At 38.0% G+C, this 16,848-nt stretch overlaps 2 protein-coding genes across 3 annotated transcripts in view; one reads left to right on the top strand and one right to left on the bottom strand.

The window, feature by feature from the left end:
• The window catches only part of SOX30 (SRY-box transcription factor 30), a 36,264-nt gene extending 32,559 nt beyond the window's left edge, over nt 1-3,705 (bottom strand). Inside the window, exons 1-2 of one of the 2 annotated variants that reach the window (XM_045503563.1) lie at nt 2,285-3,705; nt 447-686 (exon numbers count right to left, since the gene is read on the bottom strand). In XM_045503563.1, coding sequence (XP_045359519.1) covers nt 447-686; nt 2,285-3,296 — 1,252 coding nt within the window. In that variant the 5' untranslated portion in view covers nt 3,297-3,705. The remainder of the gene's footprint in view (nt 1-446; nt 687-2,284) is intronic. The other variant, XM_045503553.1, reaches the window with a different exon arrangement.
• A 1,846-nt stretch (nt 3,706-5,551) lies between these two features.
• The window catches only part of THG1L (tRNA-histidine guanylyltransferase 1 like), a 28,151-nt gene continuing 16,854 nt past the window's right edge, over nt 5,552-16,848 (top strand). The window contains exon 1 of the mRNA XM_045503525.1: nt 5,552-5,569. The gene's annotated coding sequence lies outside the window, so the exon portion shown is untranslated. The remainder of the gene's footprint in view (nt 5,570-16,848) is intronic.

The following is a 16,848-nucleotide window of genomic DNA, read 5'->3' as shown; positions in this document are numbered from 1 at the left end:
ATGTTCTGATAACTGTGTAACATTAAAATGGAGCATGGTGTCAATTCCTGCATTCTCATTAAGTGTATGATGCATATTTGTTTCTGTTGCTGTGATTTTAACTCTTCATTTTCTATTTGCAAAGTTATAGTCTAGAACTCTGGAGTTTTACCTTCATTAAGTTCATTTCTATATATTTAATCAAAACCACACTAAAATTGTTACATTGCCAGGTTTGTTATTAGTTGGCAAGTATGAGACCAGATGCTCTATTTGGTTCTATTTAAGAAAACTTATGCCCAGTATCGATTCAATCATTACTACAGTATTAGCCATTATTCTCTTAATTGTACATATTGGATTAGAAAAATATGCATTTTTGTCTTTTCATCTCAACCTAACCTAATCTTTACCTAAATAAATTTAAAAGAAACTAAAAAGAGGTTTTGTTCATTTCATTGGATTACCAGGAAATTCCTCTCTGTGTTTTTCTTTAATCTTTTGTGCTTCATCATAATAGGGCTTCTTTTGTTCTTCGCTAAGTTTGTTCCATTCTAACCCAAGCTGGACACTGATTTCTGCGTTGTTGGCTGCTGGGTTAGCTTTGGCTAATGCTGGCCGGTGAATCCTTGCCCAAACCATAAATGCATTCATGGGTCGCTTCACATGACCATTTCTGTCCTTACTGAAGGGAGTATCTGGTATTCCTACATGACAAAAATTAAAAACTAAATTAATGTGCTACATACACACATACATACACACAACGTTAAAGTGAAGTGCACATTCATCTATATTTATTTTTAAATATCTGGAGAAAATATACACTTCAATATAGTCAAAGAACTGCCAGTATTCCAGAATGCCTCATAACGCCTGAACTCAGCATTCTAAACTATAGCTTAGAATGACTCTTCTTTTCTTCAAAAAGGATAATATTGTTGAAGTTATTGTAAGAGTAATAATGTTGAAAATATAGTAAACTGCTGGCTCATTACCTCTTTGAGCTTCAGTAATACCTCTACCAATAATTATCATATAGTTTCTTTCCCATTAAAAATATTCTATTACTGGGGGATGAGAACTATGACTTACTCATGACTATAATCCTAGCATTAGCTAAGTGTTCCCTAAATGTTTAAAGGAATTCATTTACATGGCCCTGTAGTGTCCATTCAAGCAAAAATATAATATAATACTATATTTCACTATGAAGGAGAAGCTCTTGCCAAGGTGGGTAATCGACACTGATCCTATGTCCTGGCAGAAAAATGAAAGAAAAATAACAAAAGTGACCAAATGAAATTATAATAAAAGAAGGTGGCTAAATTCACATCTCTTACCTAATTCATCAAAAACAGCTTTCTACAAACTTCCTATATTGTTTCTCTTTAGTTACTTGATACATAAAATGGTTTAAAACACACAAATAAGTATTATAAAGGTCTCCCTTTCTCTCCTTTAGAAAATGAAGTTTATAAAAGCAAGAGGGTGAAATAGAGAAAGGATCATTAAGAAAAATAAGAAAACAATAAATAGGAAAGTTAATGAAAATATGAACTGATGATTGATATGATTTCCCATGATACTGATTGGCATAATACTGTCTGAATTAAATTTTAAAATAAGAATTTTCTAACTATATGTTCGTAAGTAATGGATAGAAATATGTTCGTAGTTGTTACTGCTGTTAACTATAGTCATTTCTTTGAAAACAATTTCTAGCTTATTCTACTGTGTTTTCATTTTCTATGTCTATAAATCCTTAGCATTTAGAATACTAAACTGTTACATTTAATCATATACTACTTTTCTCTTAGAAAAATGTTTACTATTCATTTTTAAAGAAGACAAATCACCCCCAAATCCAGAATAAACTTTCCTGCTGGATTATAACCATTTTTTCATTAAACACCATTTAAAATTTTCTTCTTGATACACGTAAAAATATTAAGCTACTAAATACGGTAGTTTAAGTGCAGCATAACTGAGGGCTGAGGTAACTGTGATATCTAGTGAGAATATTTCTATTTTGTGTATAAACACTAGTCACTTCTAAATCTCATCATTCACTGGGTCTTAAAATAGATTTTTTTAAAAAAATGTTTGGGAATCTTGGAACATGTTAGTGTATTTTACTGGTATATGTACAAGTCAATCGGAAGTGATACCTGTGCAGACTTTGCCCTGTAATGAATCAGTTCCATGATTTTATTTTTCTAGTTTAGGCTTCTGAAAGCTGACATGTCAGCTATGGGGCAACACAGACGAAGTTTGAAAAACAGATTCCCCTGTCGTCTAATACCTGCATCTGAGGGAAGCACGGTGAGCGGGACATCTTTAGTTTCAATTTTTACAGAAGGCTCCAGTAAAGATTGCATTTTAATAGGCACTGGTGTCAAGGGGACCTTGGTCAACCGTATCAACTCTGAAGGTGGAGGTCCCTGAAACTGGATCCGGGCCCCAGGGGGGACTGTGTGTAGAGTCAAAGGGATCCTGAGGTCTTGCTGGTGTGGCCCAAAGGCACTGGATGGCTGGCCCAGGATGACCTCCTTGCTGCCATGGATCAGGCCATTGGATGCGGGCTCAGTGCCCAGCCTGCAGTCCTCGCGGAGTCTCTCGGGTTCCTCCGTTTTGATGATGCCTTCTCTGATGGCCACCAGGTTTTTACCTTCCCCGCCTTTCGCTGCATCCCTCATGACCTCCTCCGCTTCCAATCTGCCCTTCTTCTCGCTCCCACGGCGGCAGTCGAGGGTTGGCCCGGGGCCTTCCACCTTGGCCTCCCTGGAGGCCCTATGGCCGGCCTCCACAGGCCTTCCAGTCCCCGCCGACAGATCCAAGCCCGGCCCTGGCTCCTGCTTCTCGGCCTTGACGTGCAGCGCCCGGGGCTGCACCGGGTGCAGCTCGGGTCTGCAGGGGGCGCCGTCGGACGCGGGCGGCGGCGGTGGCAGCAGCAGCAGCTCGGGCCTCAGCTGCAGCAGCCTCGCTGGCGAGGGTGAAGCAACGACACCTTCTTCCAGGGCCTGAGGCAGTGGTGGCCCTGGTGGCAGCAGCAACACCTGTTCCGACTTGACCTGCAGCAGTCGCCGTGCGGCGGGCTGTACACTCGACGACTGGGCTTCCCCACACGACGAGGCCACGGTCGTAACGGCGGCCGCGCACGGGGTGGGCGGCGACGCAGGGAGATCCGCGCCTGCAGCCCTAAAAGAGGTGCCCTCCACCGGCAGCTGAGGCGGAGCAGGACGGAGCGGGCGCGGCGGGGTCGCCCGCGGCAGTTGGCGCAACTGAAGCGGCGGCTCTGGCCTGGCTCTCTCCATGGGGGGAGGGGGGGACGACGCCCCGGCCTGGTCCCAACCCGGATTATGAGCTCAGCCGTTTGTTGGCGACCTTCCCCTTTCCCCTTTCGGTTAAGACCCTTCCAAGGCACTTACTACCCAGAACCCTACGCGGTTCAAAACGCGGCCCTCCGTCTTGGCCTCGCCCAACCACAAGCGTCCCGGTACCCCCGGCCCTCCAATCACAGGCGCATTCTCCGGCCCCTCCCGTCCACCGCTCTCTTCTCGTGCTGAGCCCTCGAATCACCCGCGATGGCAGGGGCTGTGGCACGTGCTGCCCATTTTCCCCCTCTGACTTTGCCTCTCTTCCGGAGTTCTCTCCTGGCCGTTGTCCTTAGTTACCCCTCCCCCGCCTGGAGAGCCCGACAATGGTGTTGCCCAGGGAACGGTGCGGTTCTACGCCACTGACCTCCAGGGGATAAAGTCGAGTGAGTCTCTTACGCGGGATGGGGAGCTGGGCCTTGTACTTGCAGGCTGACGTGCCAGAATACATGTAAGTCCCGTGCATCACGGGGGGTCCTTCAGATCTCTGCCAAGGGGAAAGGGGGGGTGGGATTTTGCAACCCTCCTTTTTGTACAATAACTTTCAGTTGATCGCCAGGTTCTTTGGGCCCTACTAGCAAAATACATCCCAAATTTACCCACTTTTTTGGGCTTCCACTGCCATTACTCTATTCCAAGCTTCCATAATCTTCCACCTGGATACTGCTGTGTAAATAGTCTCCATTTTGCATCCTTGTTCCACTATATTACAGATGCCAGAGATCTTTTTAAAAGTGCAAATCTAGTCCTGTCACACCCTACGTTCCTAAATATTCCCATGGCTCTCCATTGATCTCATGATAAAGGTCTAATGTACTTGCAAAGCATGTAAAGCTCCAAATACCTTGGGCTCTGTGGGTTCCAGCTACACTGTCCTCTCATCATTCTATCTTAAGGGACTTTGAAAATGCCCCAAAGCTGTTTCTCTCTTATGTCTCCTTACCTCCTCCCTGCTCATTTTTCAAATTGTAGCTCAACTGTCACTTCCTCAGAGAAGTCTTACCAGATTGTGAAAATCAGGGCAAATTTCCTTTGTGCACTCATGTCTATCACTTAAAACTCTTACCACAATTCGTAATTATGCATTTCTTTATATTATTTACTGACTCTACTCCTTGACTGCAACCTCCTTGAGGACAGTGTTTTGCTCATCATTGAATCCTCGATGCTGTCCATAGAGCCTGGCTTATAGTAGGCATTCAGGAAATTCTTGTTAAATAAAGACTGCCTATCGTCTAATAATAACAGTAATTACTGTCTATATTTAGGGTTTACTCTTGTGCCAGGCACCCCATTTTTTCATTCTTAATGATGTCTTTTGAATAGTAAAAGTTTTTTAACTTTGATGGAGTCTATCAATATGCCTTTAATCATATCTAAGAAATCTTTGCCTAAACCAAAGTTAAAAAGGTTTTTCTGTCATGTTTTTCTCTAGAAGTATTATGCCACACTGTCTTAATCATTACAGTTTTATGGTAAATCTTGAAATTAAGTCAAATAAGTCCTCAAACTTAGTTCTTTTCAAAAACCATATTAGCTATTTTTGGTCCTTTGGATTTCCTTATGGATTTTAACATTAGCTTATCAATTTTCACCACACACACACACACAGCCTGTTGCATTGAATCTCTGCAATTCACTTGCAGAGAAAAATAGATATCTTAACAATATTGAGTTTTCCAATTTGCAGACTTGGGACATATCTCCATTTATTTTGGTCTTAAATTTTTCTTTTCTTTTTTTTTTTTTTTTAATTTTTCTTTACAATGTCTTGTAACTTTCAGTCTACAGTTCTGCACTTCTTTTGTTAAAATTCCTGAATATTTTTTAAACTGTTGTTAATATAATTATTTTCTTAATTTCATTTCTAGTTGGTTGTATATTGATATTATATTCATATTTTCTTGCCTGTTGCACAGGCTAGAAGCTACAGTCCAGTGTTAAATAGAAGTGGCAAGAGTGGACATCCTTGCTTTGTACCCAATATTGGGGGGGAGCATTGTCTTTCATCTTGAAGCATGATGTTAGTTGTAGGTTTTATGTAGCTGCTTTTTATCAAATTAAAGAAGTTATGTTTTATTCCTAGTTTGTTGAGAGCTTTATCATGAATTTTGTTGGATTTTATCAAATGCATTTTCTATATCTATTGAGATGATCATATTGTTTACTCCTTTATTCCAGCGTCAGCAACATTTTCCAGAAAGGACCATAAAGTAAGTATTTTTGGTGTTGTGAGCTGTATGATCTCGGTGGCAATCCTGCTCTTGTAGCATGAAAGCAATTATAGGCAACATGTAAATGAATGGGAATAATTATGTTTCAACAAAACTTTATTTACAGAAAAAAAGACACCAGATTTGGTCTGCAGGCTGTAGTTTGCTGGCTCCTGCTTTATTCTGCTAATATATGCATTACATTAAGTGCTATTCAAATGTTTAAGCTAATCTGGGTAAACCTTACTTGGTCATAATGTATAATACTTTTTATACCTTACTGGATCTTTTAAGAGTTTAACATTTATATTCATGAAGGGTATTGGTCTGTAGTTTAGTAACTCAATTAAGTAATGTAATGTCTTTGCTTGATATTGGTCCATTCAGATTCTATATTTCATCTTGAGTCAATTTGTCGTTTCTGTCTGCAAATTTGCTCATTTCAACTAAGGTGTCAAATTATTGAAATAAAGTTGTTTATAATTTATAATATTATGTTGTAATATTTTTATTTCTATGGGGTTCAGAATGTTTCCTCTTTCATTCCTAATTTTGGTAATTTGTATCTCTTCTCTTTTTTTGTAGTCATTTTACTAAAATTTTATCAATTCCATAGATCTTTTCAAAAAACTGTCAGTTTCATTGATTTTGTCTATTGTTTTGCTGGTTTTTGAAAAATTGATTTCTGCCATTGTCTTTATTATTTCCTTCATTCTACTTACATTGGGTTTGATTTGCTCTTCCTTTATAATTTCTTAAGTTGAAAGCTTAATTTTTTTAGGTTATTTTAAAGCTCATTTCCTTCCTAATATAAGCATTTAAGGCTATAAATTTCCCTCTGTGTACTGCTTTACCTGTGTTCCATTAGTTTTGCTATGTCCCGATTTTTTGTTCATACAGTAGAGATATTTTCCAATTTCTCTTGTGATTTCTTCTTTGATCCATGAGTTATTTAGAAGCATATTGTTTAATTTCAAACTATATAAAGATTTCCCAGATTTCCTTCTGTTATTGGCTTCTAATTTAATTCTATTATGGCCAAAGAACATATTTTGTATGATTTCAGTCCTTATAAATGTATTGTGATTTGTTCCTTCACCTAGCGTGTGATATATTCTAGAGAATCTTTCATGTGTACTTGAAAAGAATGTATATTCTACTGTTGCTGGGTGGAGTGTTCTAGTTGTTTAATAGTATTGCTCAAGTATTCTATATCCTTTCTTATTTACTGTCTAGTTGTATTATGAATTAGTATTGTCAGTGAGAGAGAAATATTGAAATACCCAACTATAATTCCTGAATAGTCTGCTTCTCCTTTCAAAGTTATCAATTTTTGCTTTACATATTTCAGGGTTCTCTTGCTAGGTGCTATTTGGAATTGCTGTATCTTTTTGATTAATTGACTCTGTTATCATTATGAAATATTCTTCTCTGTCTCTAGCGATTTTCTTATTTTTTAAAAATTCTTTAAATTTATTTATTTTGAGAGAGAAAGAGAATGTGAGTGGGGGAGGGGCAGAGAGAGAATCCTTAAGCAGGCTTTTCACTGACAGTGTGGAGCCAACATGGGGCTCGGACCCACAAACCATGAAATCATGACGTGAGCTGAAACCAAAAGTCAGATGCTTAACTGACTGAGCCACCCAGATGCCCCTCTAGTGATTTTCTTAAAGTCTATTTTAATATAGCCTCTCTTATGGTTAGTGTTTGTTTCATATACCTTTTCCCATACTATCGCTTTCAATCTGTTTTATTTTTTTATGGTCTCATCCTTTAGTTAAATAACTTTTTCTGTACCTTAAAGGAATATATTATGGAATGCTACATCTTGGGACAAGGAACCATGTATTTGAAATTCAGTAGTTGAGCTAGTTTGTCCTCCTTATAGTTTCAATGAACTTACATTTAATGAATTGTATTACATTTCATAAAATGTAATCTCACATATTTTTGAATATGTATTTATCTGAGCACTTAAACACTTAGAGAAATTTATCTGAAATCATACTTTTTATTTAAATTTTTAAATTTAATTGTCTTTATTTTAGAGAGAGAGAAAGAGTGCATGTGTGATCTGGGGAGGGACAGGGGGAGACAGAAAGAGAGAGAGAGAGAGAGAGAGAGAGAGAATCCCAAGCAGGCTCCATGCTCAGCAGGGAGCCTGAGGCAGGGCTTGATGCCATGACTCTGAGATCATGACCTGAGCTGAAATCAAGAGTCACACACTCAACTGACTGAGCCACCAAGGTTCCCCTGAAATCATGCTTACTTAAAATAGAGATTATTTGATTTTATTATTTTATTTTTTATGTATTATTTTAAAATTACTGTTATTTTTAAATTCCAGTATAGTTAATATACAGTGCTATATTACTTTCAGGTGTACAATGTAGTGACTCAATAATTCCATACATCACACAGTGCTCATCACGAGAAGTGTACTCTTTAATCCCCACCATCTGTTTAACCCATCCCCTCACCCACCTCCCCTCTGGTAACCACCAGTTTGTTCTCTATAATTAAGAGTCTGTTTCTTGTTTTGTCTCTATTTCTTTCTTTTTTTCTCTTTGCTCATTTGTTTTGTTTCTTAAACTCCACATATGAGTGAAATCATAGGGTATTTATCTTTTTTACCTAGCATTATGCTCTGTAGCTCCATTCATGTCATTAAAAATGGCAAGATTTCATTCTTTTCTATGGAAGAATAATATTCCATTATGTGTGTGTACACACACACACACACACCACACCTTTTTGTTTCATCTGTTGATGGTTAAGCGCTGCTTCCATAATATGGCTATTGTAAATAAATCTGTAGGAAACATAAGGGTGGATATATCCCTTTGAATTCATGTTTGTTGTTGTTGTTGTTTTGTTGTTGTTGTTGTTGTTGTTAGGTAAATACCCAGTAGTGCAATTACTGGATGGTAGGGTAGTTCTGTTTTTAACTTGTTGAGGAACCTCCATACTGTTTTCCACAGTGTTTGCACCAGTTTGCATTCCCACCAGTAATGTAAAAGACTTCCTTTTTCTCACATCCTTGCCAACACTTGTTTCTTGTGTTTTTTTATTTTAGTCATTCTGACAGGTGTGAGATGATATTCCATTGTAATTTTGAATTGTATTCACCTGATGAGGAGTGATGTTGAACATCTTTTCATGTGTCTGTTGACCTTCTCTATGTCTTCTTTTTAAAAAATTTTTTTAAAGTTTTTTATGTTTGTTTATTTTTGAAAGAGAGGACAGAGACAGAGTGTGAGCGGGCCAGGGGCAGAGAGAGAGGGAGACACAGAATCCAAAGCAGGCTCCAGGCTCCAAGCTGTCAGCACAGAGCCCAGTGCAGGGCTCAAACTCACAAACTACGAGATCATGACCTGAGCCAAAGTTAGACGCTCAACCAACTGAGCCATCCAGGTGCCCCTCTTGGCCTTCTCTATGTCTACGTTGGAGAAATGTCCTGTATTGAACTGATTTTCCCACAGAGCCTCCAGAAAGAATCAATCTGCCTCCATCTTGATTTCAAAGTGCTAGTCTCCAGAACCATGAGAGAAAAAATTTCCACTGTTTTAAGCCACCCAGTTTGCAGTACTTTGTTAAAACAGCCTTGGAAACTAATACATTTCCGTTTGTTTTCTCTTTTCATAAGAGAGAATATGCAGCAGAACGTTTTGAGCTCTGTTCTTTTCTGTGGTTGCTACCAGTCACTGACTAAAAGCCTAGAGGAGAGTTTCCATTCACTGATTGATTAATTTGTTCATTCAGCAAATATTTAATGAACCCCTAAAATGTGCTAAGCTCTGTACTAGGTACTGGGAACATAACAGAAGATAAAACAAATGATTTCTCTTCTCTTATACAGCTTATCTTTTTTTTTAATTAAAAAAAAAATTTTAAATTATTTATTATTAAGAGACAGAGAGAGACAGAGCATGAACATGGGAGGGGCAGAGAGAGGAGAAGACACAGAATCCAAAGCAGGTTCCAGGCTCGGAGCTCTCAGCACAGAGCCCGACGTTGGGCTCGAACTCACAGACCGCGAGATCATGACCTGAGCCGAAGTCAGACGCTTAACCGACTGAGCCACCCAGGTGCCCCTATGCAGCTTATCTTTTTAACAGAAAATTTAAATTAATAACAACACTGTCTAAGGTCACAAAAATGTCCTAAGAAGATTACTTAAAATGGATCCACTAAACCAGTATTATAGACTGAATGTTTGTGACTCCCCATATTCAAATGCTGAAGCCCTAACTCCTAGTGTGGCTGTATTGGAGATAGGGTCTCTATAGAACTAAATAAATTTAAATGAGGTCATAAGGTTGGGGCTATGATCCGATAGGATTAGTGTCTTTATGAGAAGAGAAGCCAGAGAGCTCTCTTCTCTTGCCCACCCTCTTTGAGAACACACCTAGGAAAGGCCATATGAGAACATAGCAAGAAGGTAGTTATCTATAAGCCAGAAAGAGAGCTCTCACCAAGAATGAACCCTGCCAGAACTTGATCTAGGACTTCTAACCTCCAGAACTGTGAGAAAATAAATGTCTGTTTTTTAAGCTACCCAGCCTGTGTTTTTTGTTATGGCAGCCCAAGCAGTTAATACAAACAGGAACCAAATATCCATAGTAACTGGTGAGAAAGGGGTACCTTTTTATCCTTACAAAATTGTGAAATGAATTTGATTAAACTTACATTTAAAATATTTTAGAATTTTTTAAGGTTTAGAATTGCCACCACATGCTAATTCTTAGAACAAATACAGAATGAACCAAGTACTAATTGTTTATGGGGGGAGATGGACATTTTTTTTTCTTTTTGGACTTTCAGTACAGATAGTTGAGTTCATTATTCTCTGTAGTTCCGGCAGAGTATTAACTTTGCTATGGGCAAGTCCCTGTGTAAATTTCCTATTGCTGTTGGAGCCATAAATTTAATGACTTAAAGCAACACAAATTTATTACTTTATAGTTCTGGAGGACAGAAATTTGAAGTAGGTCACATGGGACAAAAACTAAGTCAGTAAGGCTGCTTTCTTTCTGGAGGCTCTAGGGAAGAATCTGTTTCTTGATTTTCCCACTGTTGAGAGGCTGCCCACATTTCTTGGCTCATGGACCTCTTCCATCTTCAAAGCCAGCAAATGCATCACTCTGACCTTCCATGCCCCCTGCCTTCCATCATTACATCATCTTCTCTGGTTCATTTATCTCCCTTTGCCATCTTTTAAGTATCCTTATGATTACATTGGGCTCACCCAGATAATCTACGATAATATCCCTGTTTTTAAATCGTTAACTTAGTCATATCTGCAGAGTTCCTTTTGCCATATAAGGTAACGTAATTATATGTTCCTAGGATGATAGTACATGAATGTCTTTAGAGGGGCATTAGTCTGTCTACTGAAGTCCCTATTCCTGTTTTATTTTATTATTTTATGACACTTCTTTATTCACCATTTTCTATTCCCATTCCAATTCTGTTTTCCCTCACCCCCATCCCCCAGGCACCCACCTTAATGTAGTTAGTGTATCTTTGGTTATATATGTATCATTGAGTGATATACAGTGTTTGGTGGACACATGTATTTGTTTTTTAATTTACACATATCATCTTAGATACAGACTCAATTTGTTTCTTTTTTTCATTTAGCATAATTTTTAAAATTTCTTCTGGGTTATCTGTATTTTTTCCAGTGGATGTGTTTACTGATTTTTTAGCTTATTTTTTAAGTGTACAATTTAGTAGTTTTTAGTATGTTTTTAATATGTTTAGTACGTGTTTTTTAGTATGCAGCAATCACCACTATTTGATTCTGGCATATTTTCATTATCCCAAAAGGAAACCTCAAACCCATTAGTAGTTACTCCCCATTTTTCCTTTCCCCAGCTCCTGGAAACTACTGATCTACTTTCTACCCTTGTGAAGCAGAAAAATCTGTAGAAATATCTGTCCATGCCATATAGGTACATCTGGTTCTGAGCTCCTGAATTCTGGATTCTGTCAAGCACTTGTTACCTCTGCATTGCTCTACTGATGGATTCCTAGGGTGTCTCCAGCAAGTTCCCACCACAAGCAGTGTTGTCATGGACATGCCCCCATAAACCTGTACAACATCTTCTGTGCAGACACATCCAAGAGTGGGATTTCTGGGTTCTAGGAATGCACACACACCACTTCACTAATGAACAGATTGCTCTCTCAGGTGTCTATTTGACTTCAAACTCAAAACAGTGGCACACACGAGGATTTCCTGTTTTCTACTTTTTTACCAACTCTTGGTTTTATTCAACAAATTTTGCCAATCTTATTGGAGTATAGAAGTATCTTATTGTTTCGATTTGCATTTCTCTGATCATTAGAAAGGCTGAGCATCTCATCATAAGCTTACTAGTCTTTTAGCCTTCTCAATTAATAACTATGTATATTCAAATCATTTATCATTTTATTATTGTTCCCTGCTTTTTCCATGTTGATCCACAGGAGTCCCTTATTTATTATTGACCTTCAAACATTGCAAATATCTTCTTGTGTGTGACCCATCTGTTCATTTATCTCTGATATCCTCTGTTGAACAGGAATCCTTAATTTAATGCAGTTGCATCCATCATTTTTTTACCCTATAATTTGTGCTTTTAGAGTCTTGTTTAAGAAATATTTTCTTGGGGAAACTGGGTTGCTCATTTGGTTAAGTGTCTGACTCTTGATTTTGGCCCAGGTCATGTTCCCAGGGTCGTGGGATTGAGCCCTGCATTGGGTTCCATGCTGAGTGTGGAGTCTGCTTGGGATTCTCTCCCTCCCTTCGCCCCTCTGTCCCACTCACACACTATCTCCCTTTCTCTAGAAATAAAGGAAAGGAAAGGGAAAGGGGAAGACGAAAGGAAAAGGAAAAGGAAAAGGAAAAAGAAAAGGAAAAGGAAATGAAAATATTTTCCCACCTCAAGTTTCTCCAAAGAATTCTTTTATATTTTCTTCCATTAAGTTCTATAGTCTTACCTTTCACATTTAGGTCTTTATTGTGTGTGATTTTCCTTTATATGTGATGTAATTAGGACTTGAGTTCACTTCATATTTGGTTATCCTAACTCCATCTAACAATCTATGTTTTGTCTGCTACTGAAGCCCGCCTCCATGTACCAAGTAGCCCTATGAAGAGGACTCTTCAGAGGACTGCCACTTCCCACCAACAGCCACATAAGTACATTATGTTGGAAGCAGATAATTTGGTCCCATTCAAGCCTCCAGATGACTACACATCCAGCTGGCATGTTAATTGCAACCTTGTGAAAGACCCTGAGCCAAAACCACCCAGCTAGGCTACTCCTGAATTCCAGACTTACAGAAACCATGTGAGACAATACATACTTATTATTGTTTTAAGCCACTAAGTTTTAGGATAATTTGTTACATAAGAAAGGATTAGTAACATAATTTTTGTCCTGAATAAAGAGCGAAAAGCGAGGCTCCTTGGTCTCTATCACATGGTATCCTATAGTTTCTATTTTATTACTGTCAGAAGAATCAAAATTCTAGCTTTTCAATTTTGTCATTCTCTGAAATAAGAATGGAAGATAATTAATAAAAGAGAAAGATGGAAAGAGAAATAAAGGTAGCTGGGAAAGGAACAAATATTTGAGGTCCCTCACAGTGTACATACTGTGTCCTTTATTATCTTATTTGGTCAAAAGAGCATTTGGTCAGCTGGCAAAAATGTGGTTCTTGCATTTTTATTATCTTGGACCTCCTACCACATAAAATCACTATTGGCCAAAGCAAAGAGGCCCAAGCACTGTTGGTTTTGACTTGACTAGAGGCAGAGGTCATAGAAAGAAATGAGGCAGAATTGGAAAATACTGTGAAGGAGATGTACATGTTCAGTGTAATTTTTTCTAATATTCTTTAAGGTCTGTTATCTCTGATATTCTGAGATCCTGGTTCTTTGTCTGGTACACTTCCATCTACCCTTCAAGACTCAGCTGAAATGTACAAGTCCTTAAAAAGCTATCTCTAGATCTCATAGGCAGAATAAAATATTTTTTTAATCTATTCTTTCACAGCACTTTCTATATACCTCTGTTTTGGCATTCATATTAGAAAAAGGATATGGTAAACACTATTGATTGCCTACCATTTCCACCATTCTCCCTTTTTCCTTACTAACAAAACCCTGCTTTTGTTTAGAAGACACTGTCCCAAGTACTGTTCCCTTACTTGAGCTTGGTATAGAGGTGAGCACGTGACCCAGGTTCTCCACTGAGACATAAGGAGCAGTCTATTGGATGCTTCTGAGGAAAACCATTTTCCCTAGTAGAAAAGAGAACAGATGTACAAAGAAAGTTTTTTTGTGTTCATCACCTTCCTTTCCACTTTAGATGTTATAGTGTGAGAACATGATGTCTGGTACTATGGCAGCCATTTTGTGAACATGAGGAGAGATCTCTCTGATATGTCTGATATGGTGTGGACAGTAAAGCAGAAGTATTAAAAGTGTTCCAATCCCGGTGGCATCATTGAGCCACTGCATGGGCCCTGGAACTGCCAAACTCAATTTCCCTATAGGATATAAGTAAATTTTTGTATTGTTTAAGCTTCTATTATTCAGGCTCCTAGTTATTTGCAACAAGAAGCATCCAAATTGATAGAGGGAATGAAAATAGCATTTGTTAAACATTTGTAGTATACTTTAATTTTTTGTTAACATGTTTTTCTCCTGAAATTGTTAGTGTAGAGACCTTTTCTTAATTTCTAGCAACTTCTACAGTGTCTGTAGAATGACTGCTTAAGAAGTATTGTGCAATGAATAAATAAATTAATAAGTAACCGAGTGGATAAATCTATAAACCAATGTTATGATGTTATTAGGAGGCATTGTAGAAAAATTGGTTAAGAACATAAACTCTGGCATTACATTTATGGCTTTCCATCCTGGCTATGCCATTTACTAGCTATGTGATTTGGGCAAATAATTTAATCTCTATAAGGCTATAAAATGGGGGATAAACAACAATATATACCTAAGAGAACTGTTTGGAGTATATTATTAAATGCTCTATGTAAAGGGATCAATAAATAATCTGGCATCTAGTAAACATTTTAACCATTATTATTGGAGGAAAACAGAGAAGAGCCAACAATGATTCCAGATTTTGGATTCTAAGCCTGTTGACTGGGAAAATGAAGATAAATCTGGCCCAAATTCAGTGTGGAAATGGAAAAGATGATGTTCATCTTCAAACATGTATAAAACAAAGCCCAAATATAGTTCAGGAGTGAAGATACTTTGGTTATATTTATATAGAGAGAGTTACTCTGATCCTAATTTATATTGCAGTTACTCATCCTAAAAATCTATAATTACAGAATTGTACTTTTAAATGTAGTAATTTAAAGAGGAAGGTAACTTCCAGACTGCATCTACGATGAGTCAAAGGGGGAAATAATTTGTGAGATTTTGCCTAAGAACATGTTCTTAAGTAGTGATCTTCATAAACAAAATATCACAGAGAGAAAAGATTTCCTTAAATGGTATAAATGCATGCAGTGTCAGTGATGCAGTGTGGTTCAGTCTCTGAAATCCTTTGAATTCTCTTCCCAATGTTATGTTTCTCCACAGAAACAGAGGCAAGCTATGTCAGAAATATTTAGAGGTTAAATTCTGTGTATGAGTGTTCTAGGAACCACTTTTGATCCCCAATTAGCCAGAACCAGTAATAAAAATTAAGCATGGGTAGTAGTATTTTTTATGCAGGTTTTTTTTTTCCTTTGTTAAAATGAAAAAGAAGATCTCATTGAACTCAGATTAGGAAATAATTCTTCCCAAGCAAATTACTTACTGGATTTTCTTTTACCTTTAATTTCCATCACTTAAGAATGAGTAACAGTGTAAGCTATATAGAAAGTCAGTTCACATTCCAGATTCCACTTTTAGATAGGCATGAAGATTTCAAATTCTTTTCTTCAGTAAAGCAGCACAGTCACTGGAAAAAAATAAATTGAAATATATCTGCCTGTATCAACTCACTACCAACTTATGGCCCATTCAGGGCCAAATCATTATGGAACATTCAAGATGCAGCCCTATAAATAACTCTTAGTTATATGGTGGAATTTATACTTCATTGAACATGATTCTGTCTCTGTACCAATAATAATATCTGTAATTATTTCAAGATATCTTAATGCCTTGGCTTTTATAAAAAGGATTAAAGATCTTTGTGATTTAGGACCTCAGAACATTTTATGGATGCCAAATTCTTTTCCGTTTCTTCATCCCTGTCTTCCTTTTAGTCAGCACTGCATATCTGAAATGTTAAAATAGATTCTCTGTTGGCCTAGCTTCCCCTGGGTTTTTTTTTTTTTTCCTTTCATGTACCCTTCATGCCATAGCCAGATTAATTTTCCTAAAACACTGTTAGATAGAGCAAGGCTAAAGTCCTTACCTAGTGCCTGATATCCTCAAGTCTGATGTTGTCTCTTATAGTTTGTTTTCCACTCTGTACGTTCCATCTCTTTGTCAGTCTCCTCACGTACCTCAGTCTACCTTGCATGTATTACTCATACTCCTGAATTTATCCAAAGGTCATCCTATTCTCTTTCAAGTTCATCTCACCTATGTGAATTGCTTTTGACCCAACTCAAACTGCTAAATAAGATGTTGGGTGTGATTTTTCCTGTTGTTCTTAAATTATACCAAAGGCCCAAAGCTGAGAACATTAAGTGTGAAGTAGCCCACCTCTAAGTTTCATAAGCCCCTATTAAGCTAGCTACCTCCCTGAAGGGCTTGCTAAAGAAGCCAGAACCAGGCCTGCTATAATCACTTCTTCACACTGAGTTGATAGAAGAATAGGACTGAGAGGGAGAGAGTTGGCCTGCATTTGGAGGAGCACAGTGCTCTTGACCAACGTTTTAATACCAACATTAATACATTTCACCTACTGGGAAGTATGGGATCTGGCCAAGATTCTTTAAGGGAATTGCTAACCATGAATAAAGGAGAAGGTGAGAGAGCGGTTATTGGGAAAAAAGAAGTTATTTATTTACACCCCCAATGAATTGAGGCTTCTAAAAACCCAAGTTCATATACAAAAAAAGGAACTTACTGGCTTAATCTTTCAGCAGTTATTTATTGATTGCTTCTTATGTGCCAGGCACTATTCCAGGCACAGAGGATACAGCTTTGAAAAATATTAAGCAAGGTCCCTGCTCTCCAGGAACTTGTAAGGTCTAGGAGCAGCACTCTGTGCACTGGCTCTAAGCGCAATGCTCAACTCAATGTCATCAGAAGTTGT

Source organism: Leopardus geoffroyi, chromosome A1, assembly GCF_018350155.1.
Source record: "Leopardus geoffroyi isolate Oge1 chromosome A1, O.geoffroyi_Oge1_pat1.0, whole genome shotgun sequence".
NCBI lineage: Eukaryota > Metazoa > Chordata > Mammalia > Carnivora > Felidae > Leopardus > Leopardus geoffroyi.
This window is presented reverse-complemented; position numbering and strand designations above follow the sequence as displayed.